A 20,001-nucleotide genomic window follows, 5' to 3' on the forward strand; every position below is an offset into this window, starting at 1 on the left:
AGATTGATGCTTCATGCATGATTGTTTATATTAAAATTATATCTTGTGTTCATGTTTTATTGATATACTGCTTAGTTAGGCTGACTCTACCATCTTTTTTTTTATTCCAGCGTATGACAAAGTTGAAATCTATCGTATTGAAAAAGTCTCTCAATTTGATCGAAACTCCAGACTTCTCAGGTGCTCCAAATTTAGAACATTTACATCTTGGTGGATGCACATCTCTTGTCAAGGTTCATCCCTCCCTTGGACAGTTGGAAAAGCTTGTTGAGGTGGACTTGAATCATTGTGCAAACCTTGAAATCCTACCAAAAAAATTGGAAACAAATTCTTTGGTGAAGTTAAACCTTAGGGGGTGTAAAAAAGTTGCAAAGCTCCCAGAGTTTGGGGAAGGTATGAAAAAACGATCATATCTTAATGTGGATGCTACTTCTATAACTAGACTTCCTGAATCAATTGGATCCTTGACGGCTCTTGAATATTTAAATTTGAGTGGCTGTAAAATTGAAAACCTTGACAAGTTATTGAAGACTCACATAAGTCACCAAATTTCCGGCTGGAATGTAACGTCCTTAACAGAGTTATATTTAAGCCAGTGTGGCTTAGATGATGGATCGATTCCTGATTTTGACAGTTTATCATTGCTCACTGTATTGGATCTAAGCTTTAATGATTTTGAGAATCTACCCATTGGTTGCTTCTCTGGTCTTTCTCGACTTGTCTTCCTTTCATTGAATTACTGCAAAAGGCTTAAGTCGTTGCCAACGCTCCCACCACGATTAATTCGATTACATGCCTCCGGTTGTGATTTAATGGAACCATTATCATCAGATAGACAATTATGGGATTTGGTTGCTTCACTTGACCATGAGGTATGCGTTTCTCTTCCTACAACCTCTAATGTGTATTTTTCCCCCTTAAAACTGCAATTACATAACATGACTAATTTTTTATTTCAGTGTCGTGGGCGAACTATCGATGATGATTGGGATGAAGATGGGCTGGAAGATGTTCCTTCTGTGCTATATCAGGTATGTGTGTCTTATTTTTGTGTTTTTTTTCCCCACATATATGCTCCCTTCATGGGTAATTAATATTAATAACATATTATTTGATATGTTTGCAGAGACTTAAATGGCCTTCCAGAGATTTCTGTGCAAGTCTTCCAGGATACAAAATACCATCATGGTTTCTAAAGAGAGAATATTGCCCTTTGGATGAGAATAGGGAATATAAGATTGAAGTGGACATACCTCCATATTTTCGTGACAGTGAATGGTGCGGAATTGTTGTGTGCTTCCGTATGTCAAGTTACAATGATGGTTCTGGGGTCGTTGGTTGGGGTAGTAAAGCTGCAGAAAGTGATGATTATTATATAATCAAAGAGTGGGAGCGTGCTATTCCTTATCCCTTTCGCGGAGAGCAGTGCATAATAATGGTGTTGGAATTAAATGAGGAAACATGTTGGCGGCACCTAAGAGCTCATCAGAGCAATTCCCTTCACATTCTATTTGCTTTTGAATCTAAATGGTTTGATCAAGATTATTGGGAAGCAGAGGAATGTGGGTGGAGAGTGATACGTAAAGAAGAGATACAAGATTGGCGCCATCTAAATGGTTTCTTCAACCAAGCCAACCAACCCAAGCTTGCTTCTTCTGATGAGGTCAAGCTTCCGATGAGAGCACTTGTAGAGTTCTTTTTGGGGGAGTGGTTTTGACTCGCTGATTCAAGAACCAGAGAAAAATGGACGAGAATAGGTAACAATGACTCATCGTCTTCCTACTCCTTCCATTCTAATATGATAGTTGTCACTCCAGGATATTTGTCTTTGTTTCAAAAAATTTTGTCATTTGATGAGGTTTTCAGAAAGAAACGGAATTTAATTAATTACCTGATCATAAATGAAAACTGAGCGCTTGTTAACATGAATAAAGGCATTTAATGAAGTGAAATACCATTGCATTTCGGTAAAATTTAAATCTTCTGTTATTTTCGTCAACACAAATCGAAAGTGATAATTCACCAGTGAAGAAAATCATTTCTCTATAAAATAGAACAAGTCAAGCTCCATATGCTTTATACGATGATGAACCCGTGGATTTCATGAGAACAGTAACTAAATTGTAGGCAACATGCATGAATCATTCCTCTCATATAGTAGTAGTACTTGCGAGGATGCAAACACAGGTGTCAATAACATAATCATATCACTTACCATAATAAACTAGAAAAAAACCGACAATAAAAAGAACCAGATTTACGAAACAGAGTGAAGCTTGGAAACCTTCAATTTGGCTGGAAACACCCTCCCCTATTTCCAATTTCGAAAGAGAATAAGATCCAAGTTCCATGCATAACTACAAGTTTATGTTAGTACATAAAACTATACGACTTGGCTAGACAAATTAGATAAATTGATTTAATATTGATCATATCAAATGGCAATAAAATATTTTGGTATATTACGTGTTGATGTATCACTTACAAAGAAACAGAGTATTTAAAAATAAAGTGAAATAAAAAGACACGCCTCAATGTGCATGAGCAATTTGTTCGCAAAATTAATTATGTGTTGGTATTAAAACCCAAAAAAAAAAAAAGAAGAAAAATTCTATCATAAGGATATGTTTATTTCAGGAAGAAGAAAAGAACAAATAAATAATAAACAGTTCAAGAAGAAGAGATAAGTAGTTCATAGTTAGACAAACATAAACATATGTTTGGCATGAATTATATTTTTATGATGAAATCAAGTTGCAATAAGAATATATAAATATATTTATGTATGTATGCATGCACATAAAATTGGTGGAAGCCATTTAGTTTACGATGGGTAATTAAGTGGCTCACCTATTGATTACTTGTTCTATTTGTTTATTGTGTATATAATATAATAGGAAATATATCATAAATAAAATTCTATTCTTGATCACAGTGAAATAAAGGGATGTGGGTGGGGAGTGATGTGTAAAGAAGAGATATACAAGAGTGGTGCCATCTCAATGATTTCAGCCAACTTCCTTCTCTTGATACTGACGATGTCAAGCTTCCTCGAAGATTGCTTGGCAAGTTCGCTGAAGCAATTCATTTGTTTGACCAAGATCAGGACTTTTAACCTCAAAATCATTTATAAATCAATCATAGAAAAGATTATTTTCAATTTCACATTCTAAAATATTTATGTAATTCGGTATGTTGCCTAAATTTCTTGCAAACAACCAAAAGAATAAACAACTTGTAGGGACAGTAATTAATCAAGAGAATTCTAGACATACTTAATTGGTGGAGGAAATTTTTCAAAATAATTAAGGGTTAAATCTAACAAAATATTTTTTTCAACAACATTCAAAATATTTTAAGATGTTGAATACACTAAATATTACTAAAAAATTAAGATTCTTAGTGATACTGAAAAATTAATTTAGGTTGTTGAATGAAAATTTTATGATGCTGAATGTATTTTAACCGAACAACTAATTTAATTTTCCTTGAAGGGATTTCACCACTTTTGCAGATCCATACGTTTGCTTGGACAACTTTTTTAACACACACATATATATATATGTATGTATGTATATAGGGAAAAGAAAAAATAATAATAAATGAATAAAATACAAGCACTAGTTAATTAATACTACCTCAAATCCTTAATGTAAGACCTCGTTTGACTTTTATTTTGGTCTTAAATATAAGACTTCAATCTCCTTTATCTCTTATATTTATGCATTTTTTCGAAAGTAGTCCTTCTAATAATGGTAGTTAGTTATAGCCAACACATTTGATTAGTAAGGATATTTTAGGAAAGATAACTCTTATTTATTACAAATAACTAACTCAACTTATTTCCTTAATCTCCTCAAATTAGTCATTGCATCAATTAAAGAATGTGAAGCTGGAGGAAGACCTCTATGATCATTCATGGTGAGCTATTGAATAAATGCTTCCAGTCCAGGGGCCATCAACAAACCACCAAAATCAATAGGCCTAGGTTCCCCTCCACTGCCATGAAACATGAAAGAAGGGCCAGAATTGAAAAAATCCTGACTCCATTCAGGAAATAATGCAGTATCAGACCTTTGTCTAACATCAATGTTGGGGAATTGCCCAGCTATTCTCTGCCTCATGAAATTGTCAAAAGCATCCACAAGCCCAAATCTAGGTTCAGAAACTCTCTGAGCCATAAAGGCATGTATGGCATAAAACAGATCAGGCATGCATGTGGAGAAGACCAACTTTACAATCCTCACTCACCAAGGAATCAAAAGGAAATCAATCAACAAACTATACTTGGTTACATAAAAAATAAAAACAAACAATATTCATGAACTTTAAGATTTTTTTTTGTTTTTTTGTCATTAGAGAATTAGAAAAGATCAACAGATCGGGGGGAAAGTAAAATGGGTCCTATTAATTTTATTTCTGGCCATTCTTATCTCCTTGTATTTATTTTTATTTCATCCGCGTATGAAAGAAATTTGGTAATAAGTTGAATTTGTGAGAAGAATGAAAGATACTTAGAAAGCATCCCAGTTGTTAGGTACAACTTCAACAAAACACCCAAAATTTGGTTGGCTTTATCATAATTCTCCAAGAATAATATAGACTCCATCTGCATATGTCTCTTCATAATGACAAGAATGAAAAAGGCCACTGATCATCATCATAACGAAGGGAAATAAATATAAACTCAAGTTCTCATCAAATTTGCATCACTTGCAGCAATCAGTATAGTATCAAATTCGTTTCACTCAGCTATCACATATATTTTAATTAATTTCATATACATGAACTATATCCATACTAAGAAGCTAGAAAACACAAGTGTTTCATTTTTCATATCAATAATCAATAACGTTATTAGATAGGCAGACTATACTTATCCTGAAGCATCGGTGATAAATGACAATCCTCTATAATCCCTCCTACTATTCTGGTCAAAATGTTTCAACTAGCAGATTAGATTGGCCACCAAGCTATTAGTGGATCTCGCCTCCCTAGGTTCTGTCTGTTGGGCTCCCGTCTCCTTAAGCTATCACGGTTACTGCTGCTACTGACATTCCTTCTTCCTCGTGTTCTACCATGGAAATTACCCTGTCTTAGAGGTGGCAGCTCAGAACAAGAGTTATGCTGAACCAACAAATTGAAGGAACAACACAATCAGAGTGATAAATATGGTTATCACAATAAGACACTTTCACAAATTTAAGAGTATGAGATTACAATTAAAAAACAACAGGGTTATCACAATGACAGAAGTAAAGAAAATGAAATAAATATGAGAAACATATCTCATACTATTACGTGCATCAAATTAATACTCATCACGAGTTAAAAACTCAATTATCAAATGCTTGAGAAAGATTAATTAAAATTAATATCAGAAGCACCGACCTCTGCTTGTGTTAACGTGTTGAAATCAATGGTGGGATTGCCCCAATCTTGCATCTCTTCTTTAGATAGCACCCGCCACCCACATTTCAATCGTGGGCTTTTAGAATATTGACAAGTGACGCTAAGTTTGATGTGAAGACAGTTACTATTTCCTCTTAAATGTTGCCAACATGTTTTCTCATTGAAATCTAAAAGCATTAGGCAGAGGCGAGGCTGCCAGGCGTACATAAGTGAAATTTCATTCTCCCATTCTTTGCAAATGTAATAATCTTCACGAGCTTTACAACTCCATGAAATGACAAGTTTATCACAGGTTGAGCTGTCTTTTATTTCTAGGTATACAGCAAGTCCAGACCATTTACTTGCACGAAAATATGGAGGGACGTCCACCACTAATTCATATTCCGAAGTACCACTTTTATTTGAAGGAATAGAGCCTCTGTTTGGAAACCATGACGGTATCTCAGATTTTGGCATTATTGCAAGAAAATCTGCCTCAGGTACATATCTCGACTGTCACAAAATTATTATAACTTTCATTGCCACTAATTACTTTGAAAATGAGAATGAAGAATACAGAGGAATACATTACAAACATTTATACCTGACTAGACTGGAGCATTCTTTTCTCATAATTAGTTTGATGGCGATACTAAAACAAGGAACAAAAAAAATCATGTTATATATCTATAGTTAAAAGAAATGGATAAATAAATCGATATACTTATAAGTTATAGTTAAACATACCTCATGGTCAAGTGATGAAAGTAGATTCCACATTCCATCTGATGATAAAGGCTCCATCGAGTCACAACCAGTTGCATATAGTTGCATTAACCTTGGTGGGAGTTTTGGCAGTGACTTAAGCCTCTCACAGTTATTCAAATAAAGATGAAGTAGTTGAAAAAGATTTGAGAAGCAACCAATGGGTAAATTAGCAAAATCATTTCCTTCCAGGCGTAAAGTAATTAATGATGACAAACTGCCTAAATCATCAGGAATTGATCCATCACTAATGCCACAGTAGCTCAAGTCTAACATGGTTAATGATGTTAGATTAAAGCCAGACATTTGAAGAACAAGTTTTCGGGGGCCCCTTAGATTCAAATCTCTAAGACCAGACAAGAATCCAAGCGATTCTGGAAGTTTGGTTATAGCAGTCTTCCTTGCATCAAGCACTGTTAATTTTTTCATACATTCCCCGAATTCTGGAAGAGTTGAAAGTTTATCGCACCAACTAATATCTAACTTTATCAAAGAGTTCATTTCCAATATTTTCGGAAGGATCTCAAGACTGGTACAACACGACAAGTTCACTTCAACAAGCTTTTTCAACTCTCCAAGTGAATGATGAACCGTAATGAGAGATGAGCACCCTTCAAGATTCAATTTTTCCAGGTTTGGAATTTCTGAGAAGTCTGGGGTTTCAACCAAATCTTTGGAATTGCTTAGATCAATAAACTTCAACTTCTTCATAAGCTGATCAAATGAATAAAAATGTAGGGGAATTAGTCTCACAAAACAATTGTATCGGTATCAATACAAATATGCAAGAAAACAATGAGGTATGAAGTGTTTCACCTGCATGCCATCACAGAGTTTTATTTTGCTAAAAGGCATTTGAATGTCGACAAGTTTATCCAACTGAGTTCCAATCGGAAGAGTTTCTAGAGGATACAACCTCCATCGAATAACCTTTAATGTGCTAGAAAAGCATTTGAGACCACTATGAAGTTTCACTTCACTTGATATGATGAGCAACCTTAGATTATACATCTTTGAGAAGGCGTCACGATGTACTTGTATTTTTCTATCAAGGTTAAAAGGCAAAGCCATAGCTTGTATTGCTTCAGATCCCTAACAAAATGTGCATTGCAAGAAAGCATAACATGAGAATGGTTTCAAATTAAAGTAAAGCGTACTAAAAGCATTAGAATTATTAAAACAGCATGTGAGCATTGAGACATGAGGCACTCACTTTATCATTTTCCAATACTTCATGGATGTCTTCTAGATTCCACAACCTGCTTCGTCCATGAACATGACCAGGAGATTCTTGAAAAACAATACTCCTGGCTAATTCTTGAAGTAGATCATGGACCTCTAATACGGTTTCTCCATTAAATGTCTTCTTCTCAATCAAGAGAGCTCTTTCAATCAAAATATATATTCCAATAGTTGGATGAAGATCACAATTTTTCAAAATTTGAGCTACTTCATCTCTTTTCCATCCATTGAAGAAGCAAGCAATATCTAAAAAAATTGTCTTTTCTTCATCATTCAATCCGAGATAACTTACTTTAAGAATTTGAAAAATATCTTTATCTGGAATGTGCTTCATCCTTTCTAAAGTTTCTTCCCACTCAAGGAGACTTCTGCCACATAGTAAGGAGCCTAAAACATAGAGTGCCAAAGGAATACCTCCTGCGTATTTAACCACAATTTCTGACAAAACAAAATAATCATCTTCAGGATGATCTTTCTTAAATGCTTTCTTGGAAAAAAGCTCAAGAGATTCATCTTTTTCCATGGTTTTGACCTCATATATTCTATGCACCCCATGTGATTTCAGTAGGTGCAATTTCTAGTCGTTATAATCACTCTACTCCCCGCCCCAAACCACTTTGGACTTGCCAAACTCTCTAATTGACTCACATGATTTGCATCATCAACGACAAGGAGAACCTTTTTACTCCGAAAAAGTCGATTCAAAATCGTTTTTCCACAATGCTCGTCATATATCTTTTGCCCTTTGTTGAGATGTAAAAGAATATCATTTTGTAAACTAACTATGCCTTTTCTTTCTGAAATCTCCCTAACATTAGCAAGAAAGCAAGATATTTCAAATTGGCCAGAGATTCTCTCAAAAACAAGTCTAGCAAGAGTTGTCTTACCAATGCCGCCCATACCCCATATCCCTACAAAACAGATGCTATCTGCCTCTATCTCTAAGAGAGCATTTATCTTAACCATCCTTGACTCAATTCCAACTAAATTATCATCATAAGATGGCAAACTAGAGCATACAATGTTCCATACTGTTTCAACAATCTCTCGAATGACTTCTGCTTCATTCCTGACCCCAAAAAAAAAAAAAAAAAAACCCATGAGCTTATGATCATGAAATATAGTTCTTCACCAAAAAAAAAAATATGAATTATAGTCACAATAAAATAGAGAAACAAAAAGATGAATATTGTTCAACAAAACTAGAATGCTGCCATAGCTTTTGATATAACGTTGGGAAAAAAAAAAATATATATATATATATATATATTAACCGATGTTGATATTTAATTGGGCCGGGGCTTTAGATTTTATTACGGAAAGGGGTAGCATGGTTTTAGAAATGATAAAGAGCTTAGGGTGTGTTTGGTTGGAGGGGAGGGGAGGGGAGCCCCTCCCCTCATTTGGTTAAAAATTTTGGAGGGGAGGGGAGCTAAAATGTCCCCTCCCCTCCTCTCCCTCCCCATTTTGGCTCCTCTCCAAATTGGGGGTTTTTGGAGAAGAGCCAAAATTTTGGACCATTATGGTTTTATGGTTTTTTTGATATTCCACTTCTACCCATAAAATATATTATTATAATATTTATTTCAAATAAAAAATATATTACCCTAAGTAAAAAAAATAAAAAATATATACATTATTATAATTAAAAATATATTATAAAAATTATTTAAAAATAAAAATTATTTAAATAAAAAATTATAATATTATAAAATTAATTGTTTTTATAAATATATTATTTATTAATATATTTTAAAGCTGGAAAAAAGATAGCCTAAAGAAAATAAAATTTCATTTTTCTTAGAGCATATAAAATTTGTTAATTTGATTATTTTAAATATATTATTATATTAATTAGAATGAAAAATTACTATACCCATTTTTTAATACACATATTAACATGATAAGACTGAATTTTGATTAAATTATATAATTTAAATTAAGATGTAAATTAATTTATATAATATATCAATAAAAACATAAACTAATATGTAAGGGTAAAATGGTAAATTGATTATTACTATCCCTTCCCTCCCCTCCTTGAACCAAATAAGGGATCATTAAATACCCTTCCCTCCCCTCCTTTTTAATCAAACCAAACAAGGTGAGGATGAAATCTCCCCTTCCCTTCCCTCTCCCTCCCCTCCCCTCCCCTCAAACCAAACAGGCCCTTAGTGGAAAGTTTGACTTAAAATTTAGAACAGGGATATCATCCACTGTTCGATTATCTCATGAGCTAAATAGCAGTAGTACTATATATTTGCCACATGTCACTAAGTCAAATTTGGATGCTACTTTTGGGTTCGCTACTTCATAAACATAATTGGAAAAGGAAAAAAGTGAAAAATAAAACTCACCGACTTCTAGCGTCCCAGCCAGACAGATTGCTAACCTGCGACAAAGCGGATCTCCATTTGTGAACCTTGTCTTCGCTTTTTTTGCATTTCTTTTCATGGTTGGCTAAAGCTTTTCCGAAACTTCTTCTTTGATATCTTACATCAGATGGATCTACACCATAGAAGACAGGAAAAACTTGTCCTCCAAATTTTTTTCGAGATTCAAGAATCTCCTCAAGTTCATCCAAGCACCATATAGAATTTGCATAATTTGCGGAGAGAACAACAACAGCACAGAGAGAATCCTTGATGGCTTGAACGAGTTGTTGTTTAATAACTTCCCCTTTCTTTATTCCTTTATCATCCCTAAAACATCTGATGCCACTTCTAATGAAAGCATCACATAAGTGATCTGTGAAATTTAAGCGAGTATCTCTCCCTGCAAAACTCAAGAAAACATCAAACTCCCATGTTAAGGTTGAGCTACAAGTAAAGGAGCTCGGGCAAGATTCTTCTTTAGCGGCAGAAGACATTTCAATAAGTCGATCTCTCGGATGCATTTGTCAAAATAGTAATCTTTTTTTTTTTTTGAACCCTGAATCCAAATAGTAATCTGCAGCATCATCACATATAATGCAGTGAATAAGAAAATAGAAGTAGAAACAAAAACACCTTCGACGATGGACATAGGGAAGCGGAAGCATCCCATGCATTGTCTTGGAAGAAATGAAGAAGGTGGCTTCTACTACTCCTAGAGTCCAACGCCAGAAGAGAAGAAACCAAAGGAAAGAAAGAGAGCCTTCTGTCAGTATACGAGAGGGCAGACAAAACCAAATTTCTGTATGAATTGGAGAATTGCTTTGTATGAAAGTTGCAAGTTTTCCTCCGGTTGGGACACCAGGGGGTTGGTAAGTTTTCTTTTATATTAAAATGACTTAATCGTATTTTTATTAGTTAGTTTTTGCAATTTCTTTTTGTTTCTTATGAATTGACTTCGGCCTTTTAACCATAAGAATAAAACGAAGCGCCTGCTGTAGCAGGAGTAGACTGAAAAATACAAAAGCAAAGGGCCGAAAACAAAAATATGCGCAACAATTGATGATTTGATTCTAAAACGTTTGGACGAAAACTAAAGTTTTATGGTAAATGATTTTATGATATACAATATATGAGAAAAATTGTTTTGACTTATGTAAAAACATTTTTTCAAAGTACTTTTTTCACAAACCAACAACTTCTTTTTTTTTTGACCGTGCGCAATCTATATTTGCAAAATAAAAGAAATTTCTATATAAATCAAGATATATTTCGCACATGATTTGCACTTGCTACTTGAGTTCTTAGATAGTCTTGGACAATAAATTTTGCAATCGGAGACTTTTTAGCATTTTCCTCTTATAAAAATAGGCTAAATGAAATAAAATTTTCATGAGTATTGAACTGTATACAAATAACATTTTATCCTTCAAACTTAATAGTCAACCCATTTAGAATAATCTTAACTATCAATTATACACTCCTTGTCCTATAGGGCATTTCCAGCATCATTCAACAAACTATACCATGTCGGGAAAAAAAACAAGAAAAAGAAATATTCGTCTTCTTTAAAATGTTCTTTTGTCAATTGTCACTGGAGAATTAGAAAACATAAATAAAATGGGCCCTCTTCTTATTTTTTATATATAAAAATGTTGAGATGAGTTAAAATCCTCAAAGCTTTGTATAAGATCAGGATATTTCGACAAACTCAAAAAACACTTATAGAGACAGTTACAATCACCAAGCAAGATAGCAAGATTTATTTTTCACAATTCATTCAGCTAAGTAATAAGTTGCATTTGTTGGAAAAAATGAAAGAAATTTAGAAAGCATTATAGTGGTCAAGTATGAATGCAACAAAACACCTAAAATTTGGCTGGCCCGGTCATAACCCTCCAAGGAGAATATAGATTTCATTTGCATATGTTTCTTCATAACGACAAAAACCAACATGACCGCTGATCATCATCCTAAGGGAGGGATTATAAACTCAAGTTCTTCTCATCAAGTTTGCATCAACTGCAACAATCTATATAGCATAATATCTAATGTTTCACTCAGCTGTCGCATATTTCTATTTCAATTAATTATATATATATATATATATATATATATATAAACAATATCCATATTAAGAAACTAAAAGGACACGAGTGTTTCCAGTCATTTTCCACGTATATCTTTCATTAAGACCATTCTTATACAGCCAGACTATACTTATCCGGAAGCATTATAGCCCGTCCTATTATTCTGGTCATCATCAGTAGAAGAGCTGCTTACACACTGGGTCTCAGCATAATGCTTGGCGTTTCAACTGAGAGATCAGAATGGCCACCAAGATGATAGCGAATTTCTCCTTCCTTGGTTCTGTCTCCTCGAGCTACCATGGATGCTGCTGCTGCTGACATTCCTACCTCCATGACTTCCACCACGAGAGCTACCCTGTCCTGGAGGTGGCAGCTCAATACGGCAAACAGGACAAGAGTTATGCCGAACCAACCAGGGAACAATACAGTCGGAGTGATAAATATGGTTACAAGGCATCTTCCTTGCCTCGGTGCCTAGCTCGAATTTTTCTTGACAGACCGGACATTGTGAATCAGAGCGAAGATGCGCTCGCGTGATCTTAATAGTAGGCATTGCATCAATTGAGGAATGTGAGGCTGGAGGAGGACCTCTATGATCATTCATGGTGAGCTGTTGAATAAATGCTTCCAGTCCAGGGGCCATCAACAAACCACCAAAATCAATAGGCCTAGGTTCCCCTCCACTACCATGAAACATGAAAGAAGGGCCAGAATTGAAAAAATCCTGACTCCATTCAGGAAATAGTGCAGTATCAGACCTTTGTCTAACATCAATGTTGGGGAATTGCCCAGCTATTCTCTGCCTCCTGAAATTGTCAAAAGCATCTACAAGCCCGAATCTTGGTTCAGAAACTCTCTGCGCCATAAAGGCATGTATGGCATCAAAAAAATCGGGCATGTGATGAAAATCTTCAAGAGCGTTATATGGTTGAAACCCATGCCTCTCATTAAGTTCTTGCACAAAGCCTTCATGACAGTAAGGGCAAATGACCTCTCTGCCTTCAAGTGCAATCGGATGCCCACACTCATAACACCAGTGTGTTGGTCCGGTTGACATCCTTGCTGGTAAATCTGCAGCTAAAAGCCTGTGTACTGCACCAAATTATACTTCTTTGCATGTAATAGAAACCAATATAAAAGTTTATAAAATAAAATATTAATAAAAAGAAAGTTAATTTAGAAGCTTCAACATGTCACTGCTTCAGCTGGCTGTCAAGTCCTTTTTGGTATGCCACTGGATGTTTCATCCATGAGACCCACACTCACACACATTCAGAGGTATTCACCAGAGATAAAAATGGTAATCCATGACACGGGACAGGTGACCTCACCATTGTATCACAAAAACAAAATCAACGCTTCCCATCTCTTGATCTGAACCCTAACCTTGTTACTCAGTCAGAGACCTTAGTAATTACTCCTCTCACCCTTAAAAGAATGTCTTTCTATCAACAGACACTAGGATTGCATGAAAACTAAAAGAAACTTTCATGTGTGCATGTAAAATAATATTTATAGGTCTCACGTTAAGGGGCATCAAATATTTAGAAAAACATTTATATCAGACAACCAAACCACTTATGTCCAGGTAGTAACCATTCTCACCACTGAAAACAGAGGAGCGACTGGTGTGAAGTTGACCAATCTTTAACTCATAAGGCGCCAGAACAAATTTGACAGCTATAACAGTACATTAAACACAAGTGAAAAGGGAAAGACATACAAACACATTAAGCATCCACAGCAAACTAAGCTTATGGGACTGAAAATGACGGCCTTAAACCCGCCAAAGTAAAAGTGATTCCTTATTGGCCATTTAAGGGGGTGTTTGGAATATCAGGAACATGGTTGATCATATAATGTATGGCAGATAGGCATGGAAAGAGGTTTATTTAGTTTCATTTTATAAGGTATTGTATTGGTAGGAAGGTAGATTGTTCAACTTAGGAGAAAAACCAAACACAGGTATGGTTCACGCTTCAATATACAAGCTCACTACATCGAACCTTTGACAGCTTGAGGTATTGTCGCGCAGGCCTTTGAACTGAAAATCAACAAGTCATTTGATCCACATAATTGAGTGGAATGAACTGCAAAATTAAATAGAAAAAGTGATTTTGTAAATAGAAAGGACACATGTATCTCTAACGTGAAAGAATACTAGGAAGCAATGAGTAGTGACACTGACAATAGAACTATAATAAACGTATATCTCGCGTATGCAAAGAAAGAGCAATCATCTTCCATTACTGATAACATACGGAAATTGTGCAAGTTTCATCACTTTCATGATCATAGGCACATTGAACTTTTTACGCAACTAGACTGACTTGGGAACACAGGTATTAGATGCTACATATCATGCCTCAAATATTCCAGCTCGGGGGTTGCAATGGGGAAAGATAAACAGACAAATTGTTGCTTCATTTCGGTTATGAACACAATAAAGTACAGGCAGAACACAGAGAAACATAATGCATCGTGTTCATTTGAAAATAATTCATAATCCCGACGAATTATGAGGAAATTATTAAAATTTTTGGGAGTAGCAAACTTCATGCAACCGGAATAAGGAAATTCAAGCGCAACATAGCATTCGTTATCAATAATCACTGACAAAGACAGCAAGCACAACAACAGAATTAGCGTATAGATACACAAAAAGAAAACATAAAACTAATAACAGAACCCCAAGAGGAAGCAAAATCAAGAATGAATCCGACAATTGTCCAATGACAAAAATCTCAACTTGGGGACTAAACTTGAAAAATAAACTAATAAAAAACATGGTGACTGCCGACTAAAAGTATAGATAGACAAAAAGGAAATCAGAGAAAAGAAGCTTAAAACGTGGAGCTGGCGTACTAACCCGAATTTGGGAAGATGCAAGAGAATTCAGAACAGAGAAGCGCAAGATTCCAAGCCCCAGAGCGGGCGATAGTACGAAGAGTGTCGAAGAGAGTGTGGGGACTGGGGAAAGAGGGAATGGAATTTTCCGGAAAAACTGAGTTCTTTTTCGATCCTTTTTTGTATTTAAAGTTCATGGAAATTCGAGAATAAGATGAACAGATCTTAGTAAATAGCCTTTGCTCTTTAATATAAGATCTTATTTGATTTTTATTTTGATCCTACATATAAAATCTCAATCTATTTTTTCTCTCATATTTATACATTTTTTCTCAAATTAATCCTTCTAACAATGGTAGTTCTAGCCAATATACTAGTAAGGATGTCTTAGGAAAAACAACACATATTTTTTACGAATAACTAACTTAACTTCTCTCCTTAATCTCCTCAAATTAGTCAAGTAGCTCTTATAATTAGTACCAGGAGTAGTACTAAATAAATAATTATGAAGAATAATTAAATTTTTATTTTATTATTTTTTATTATTTGCATTGAAAATTATTCATTATAAAAATCCTGGAATATATGCAACAAATATGCTATCAATGAGAATAATTTATGAAAAAAAATTATAAATTAAATAGATAAGGTGAATTGAGGAGTTTACTAGAGAGAATTTAATTAATTTATTCGTTTAAGCCACGCCTTATCTTACCAGATGAAATTGTTTAGACGTGTTATTTGAAAATTGAATTCTTCACAGCATGTTGCCAACAATCCACGAATTTAAAGCATAATCTGTTTTATTTATGACTTATAATGATATACTTTATTATGAAATTTGTTGGCAGAAACATTTATTATGAAATTTATATTTTATGTTAGTTAGTTAAGATAAAAGATAAAAAATGAGAGAATATTTATTTCTAAAAAATTATATAATAAACACGAAATTTATTTTTTCCTTCTTTGAAGGCTTTTAGTCCAATTAGCTAAGAGCTAGCACATAAATTAAATTCATTAAAAATTGTACAATCTCAAAAATATTTAAAAACAATTTGTTTATCTTTAAAAAAACTAGCTAATTTTTTTAATACAAAACAAACTCGCTAATTATCTGGACGCTAGAGTCGGAGGTAATATTTAGTGTTCTCTTAGTTGATATAAAAAAAAAAAAAAAAGAATTGTTTTGGAAAAATTGTAAAATTGTCATCGTCAAAAATTTATTAGTAAGAACAACGTAAATCAAAATAACAGTATCAATGTACATAAAAATTCGCTGACCACTATTACTTTCTGGATATAAAGATTTATTAGCTCTCCTCACATATAAAATTTTTAGTAGGAAAATTTTCCCAATTTTTCGTATTTACTTTCCTCTGAGCTGAAAAATAAAGACTGATAAAAATGACAAATATAAAGTGGTCTCGCTTTAGTATTCTCAGTCGCAATAAAGCCCACCTCCGCTAAAATTCTATTATCATTATTCTTGCTTTGGAAAGTTCTTTGGAATTGTTATTTTTATTTTTCAATATTTAAATTTTATAAAATATATAATAAAAATACTTAAAATAAAAATAAAGTTGTGTAAAATTTAACAAATAAAAAAAATTGCAACAGAATCTAAAAATTGTCATCTTACTCCTTCTAGTTCTAAATATAAAAGTTACTGTATAGTATAAATTACATTACAAAATACAAATGTTACATTGTAACCAGGTGTTAACTTCAGTCTTAACTGGAAAAAAAAAATATCCGAGCCTAAAATATAAATTAATAGTACAAATTGCCATTAATAACGCAGACAAGTTACCGCTTAGAACTGTAAATCACATGTTCCACATACTGTTAGAAAATTATACTAAATATAAGTAGCATTCTAATTTGAATAAATTAAAGAAAAAAAAGATTACAAATATTACATGTCACTATTCCTTTTTATAAGAAAAATTTAACCAAATCATTGTTAAAATTTATTAGAGACAAGCAAAAATGATAAATTTTCCTTAAAAATACTCTTATTCGAAATAAAAGGGATTATGAAGAGAAGAAAATGTCTAGTGAAAATTATTTCTTATAAAAGAGATAAATATACATCAATTTATAATTAATTAATTAATTTAAAATATACATAAATACAAGATCCAACATGAATTAAAAATTAAAAATCATATAATCTGAAACCACAACTAACATGCATCAAAATACTTCATTATTTACGAAAAAATATAAATCAGACAGACATCAAATAAACGTATTTGCAACACCACAAAAAAAAAAAAGCAATATTAAGGGAACATAAATATAAATGACAACTGTCACCACAAAATAATATAAATGTCAATTCTAAGAATCACCGACCATAGTTCACTCCAATAATATTTTGAGAAAATATTTGATTAGAATCCTTATCTATCATACGTATAAATTATGAATCCTTATCTGCCAATTTTTCCAACCAAAATCAAAGGGATGCACTCTGCCCATAAACGTCAATCCCATTCATCTATGTAAGCGGTTTACAAGGACACTATTTGAGGAAGCACCATAACACAATTAAGAATACTCAAGATATATTCCTTCTCTTCATAATTTCTAGTAACAAAACGAACATTAAAACAGAAACAAACACAACGATAAACGAGGGTTATTAACCAAGAACAGATAAATCAGCCGCTTGAAAATGGCCACACTTATGTCCAGCAAAGAAACCTTAGATTTTGTTGAACGCAACAATGTCACAACTCTGAATATACTCACTGCATGGCTCCACTGTAAGCTGTTCCTCAATAAGGGAATCCACAGAGACAAGGTCGTCAACAATGGTCATCATTATCTGCATCTTCTTAATACCGTAACCAACAGGAGCTAGTTTGGCTGCAAAGGTTTGAAACAAAGCATTTGTTCACATCGTATACTTCGTTTTAAATGAGTCAGAAAATGAGCAAGGCAACGGTGGTTAAAAAAATTCAACATACATGCTCCCCACAGAAGCCCAGGCATCTGAATCGAACGAACAGCCTCTTCAAGCTTCTTCATGTCTGTCTCATCATCCCAAGGCTTCACATCAAGCAGAACAGAGGACTTCCCACCTACAAAACGCAGATAGATGACGGTATTACTCTCAGCAAGGATAGTTGAAAGAAAAGTCTGGTTAATATAAACCTACAAGTAAAACCCCAGCACTAAACAAAATGAACCTCCTGGATGGCAGGACCAGTAGGTAGGTTAATGAATTAGATGCTTCATGTACCACAAATTAAAGTTGAAAGAAGTCTTACTCTCTTTCTTCTTGGAGGATTCCTTTTTAGTAGCCTCCCTTGCCTCTGCTGCGGCCTTTTCTTCCTCTGTCTCATCACCAAAGAGGTCAAGGTCATCATCGTCATCAGCACCAGCCTGCAAATACACAGGAATCTAATTAGGAGAAGCATTTCACAAAAGTACAAGTACAGTACAACAATTACCTTATCCAGGACATTTGACTTTGTCAAGCATATCACAAAATTTCAAGATTCAGGTACCAGCCTATGTGTTAACATGAGATATTACAATTTATCTCATCAAGATTACAAGTTGGATCTTTCTAATTTGCTCATCAAAACAACAGCCTTTCTAGTGTCAATCAAAGCTATGTTTGACCCTCTGCTTAGCTTATCATGGCATGTTTGGTATAATAATAGAAAGAGATTCTCTTTACATTGTAGCCTTCTCCTTCTTTAATCTGAAGACAGGGGTGTCATTTTTCATCTCTGAACTTTTTCAGATGCATTTTAGGGTACTTAAAGAGTGCTAGGAACTGAAGAAAACCTACATCTCAGGCCAAACAAGAAACAGCCTAAATCCAATGCATTTATACACACTGACATAACTATCAGTATGTTAACTCAGTAAATTAAAGAAAGAAAATCCGACCTAAAAACCGCTAAAAAGTAACAGTCACAATCGTAAAAAGAAATTCAGAGAAACAATAAAGAAATAACAAAACACAAAATCAAGTGAGAGGCATACCGGGTTGGCAGGTGCAGCTTCAGCTGACGCAGCCTGGCCACTGAAACTCACCCCTTGAGCTTTTCCAGGGAAGCTAAGCATACAAACTCGTTATCAACTTCCAAATTGAATAAGATTGAGAACAAACGAAAGGAACCTAGCCCATCTGAACATTGAAGAGAGATAAAGGAACAAACCTTTCAACAAGACGTGACGAGACGGCATCGTACCACTTGCTGGCATTCGGAAAAGCGTCGCTCGGGTTCTTTACAAAGGCATAGACTTTAATGTCATCCTTGGTCAACTGATCCCTGCAAATTCAATCAGAACCACAAGAGATTGAGAATTGAAGAAATCTCGAGCGAATTAGTTCAAAAACGAAAATCAAATCGGAGAAAGTTACCCAGATATGTAGGTCTTGCCAGAGAGGAATTCATTGAGGGACTTGAGTCCTGATTCCGTGTGGAGATCTGAGAAGGTGACGGCCATTTTGAGAGCAGATTAGTGAGACTCAGAAGCTCTCAAATCAGCACGCAAGAGGGAAGCAAGGGTACGGAGCTAGGGTTTAGCATTTATATGAGAAGGTGCAAACCCTAGATATGCTGAGAGTCAGCTTAATGAGCATATTCTTTCATGCTCTACTCGCAACCTCTCATCATTTCGTTTTCTCGGGAAAAAAGGAAAAAAGAATTGATATTTTTTCATCAAAACAAATACTTCTTATGTTCTTAATATAGGATCTAATTATTAAGGTGATTTTGATCCTAAATATAATGCTTATTTAATATATTTATCAATTTTTTTTCTAAATTACCTTTATAGATACTCTTTCAACCATAATCAAATAGAAAAAGAAGAAAAGATATTAAGGAAGATAATTATAATGTTTTAGAAAAAAACATATTATATTTCTTATAATTAACTAACTTACCTAACTTTTTTAATCTAATCAAATTATTTAAATAGATTTTATATTAAAGACCGAAAAAGTATTGATTCTAAAAAATGAAACAAACTTATGCATATACGTGTGTGGTCATAGTTCACAAAATTATATATTTTGATATTCAAAACCGTTTATTTTTTCCCTATTGATCTCAGTTTTATTATGAAAAATTACAATAACTTAAAAAATCGCATCCTTGCTAAAAATTGCACCATCATCATGTTAAAAAATTATCAATATTGAAGTAAATCGATTTAATTATTTTTATTTGGTGTTTGAAAGTGACAGAGATTTTATATTCTTAACTTGAAAAAGTTTGTTATATCTATTATATCAAGTTTTTTAAGTATACATGACATTA

At 33.8% G+C, this 20,001-nt stretch overlaps 5 protein-coding genes across 5 annotated transcripts; 1 reads left to right on the forward strand and 4 right to left on the reverse strand.

The window, feature by feature from the left end:
• Positions 1-81: 81 nt before the first annotated feature.
• On the forward strand, positions 82-1,717 carry LOC114747665 (disease resistance-like protein DSC1). The gene is made up of 3 exons (XM_028936015.1): positions 82-872; positions 960-1,031; positions 1,127-1,717. The coding sequence occupies exons 1-3, from the start codon at positions 114-116 to the stop codon at positions 1,715-1,717; spliced, it is 1,422 nt and encodes a 473-aa protein (XP_028791848.1). The 5' UTR covers positions 82-113.
• A 3,144-nt stretch (positions 1,718-4,861) lies between these two features.
• Positions 4,862-7,943, reverse strand: LOC114747662 (disease resistance protein RPP5-like). The gene is made up of 5 exons (XM_028936012.1): positions 7,370-7,943; positions 6,973-7,248; positions 6,139-6,870; positions 5,996-6,043; positions 4,862-5,127 (listed from the first exon to the last, which is right to left on the reverse strand). The coding sequence occupies exons 1-5, from the start codon at positions 7,919-7,921 to the stop codon at positions 4,957-4,959; spliced, it is 1,779 nt and encodes a 592-aa protein (XP_028791845.1). The 5' UTR covers positions 7,922-7,943; the 3' UTR covers positions 4,862-4,956.
• A 16-nt stretch (positions 7,944-7,959) lies between these two features.
• On the reverse strand, positions 7,960-9,982 carry LOC114747663 (TMV resistance protein N-like). Its single transcript, XM_028936013.1, has 2 exons — positions 9,791-9,982; positions 7,960-8,467 (listed from the first exon to the last, which is right to left on the reverse strand). Exons 1-2 carry the CDS (start codon positions 9,850-9,852, stop codon positions 7,960-7,962), a joined length of 570 nt encoding a protein of 189 aa, XP_028791846.1. The 5' UTR covers positions 9,853-9,982.
• Positions 9,983-12,081: 2,099 nt separating this feature from the next.
• Positions 12,082-14,808, reverse strand: LOC114747666 (probable E3 ubiquitin-protein ligase RHC1A). Its single transcript, XM_028936016.1, has 3 exons — positions 14,730-14,808; positions 13,867-13,950; positions 12,082-13,540 (listed from the first exon to the last, which is right to left on the reverse strand). The coding sequence occupies exon 3, from the start codon at positions 12,915-12,917 to the stop codon at positions 12,096-12,098; it is 822 nt and encodes a 273-aa protein (XP_028791849.1). The 5' UTR covers positions 12,918-13,540; positions 13,867-13,950; positions 14,730-14,808; the 3' UTR covers positions 12,082-12,095.
• A 2,372-nt stretch (positions 14,809-17,180) lies between these two features.
• Positions 17,181-19,237, reverse strand: LOC114747667 (elongation factor 1-beta 2-like). Its single transcript, XM_028936017.1, has 6 exons — positions 19,098-19,237; positions 18,892-19,005; positions 18,716-18,788; positions 17,989-18,121; positions 17,686-17,799; positions 17,181-17,584 (listed from the first exon to the last, which is right to left on the reverse strand). The coding sequence occupies exons 1-6, from the start codon at positions 19,181-19,183 to the stop codon at positions 17,421-17,423; spliced, it is 684 nt and encodes a 227-aa protein (XP_028791850.1). The 5' UTR covers positions 19,184-19,237; the 3' UTR covers positions 17,181-17,420.
• Between the last annotated feature and the right edge of the window lie 764 nt (positions 19,238-20,001).

The sequence above is a fragment of the Neltuma alba genome, unplaced genomic scaffold (genome assembly GCF_004799145.2).
Source record: "Neltuma alba isolate B1F8T4 unplaced genomic scaffold, ASM479914v2 tig00005400_pilon, whole genome shotgun sequence".
In the NCBI taxonomy this organism is placed as follows: Eukaryota; Viridiplantae; Streptophyta; class Magnoliopsida; order Fabales; family Fabaceae; genus Neltuma; species Neltuma alba.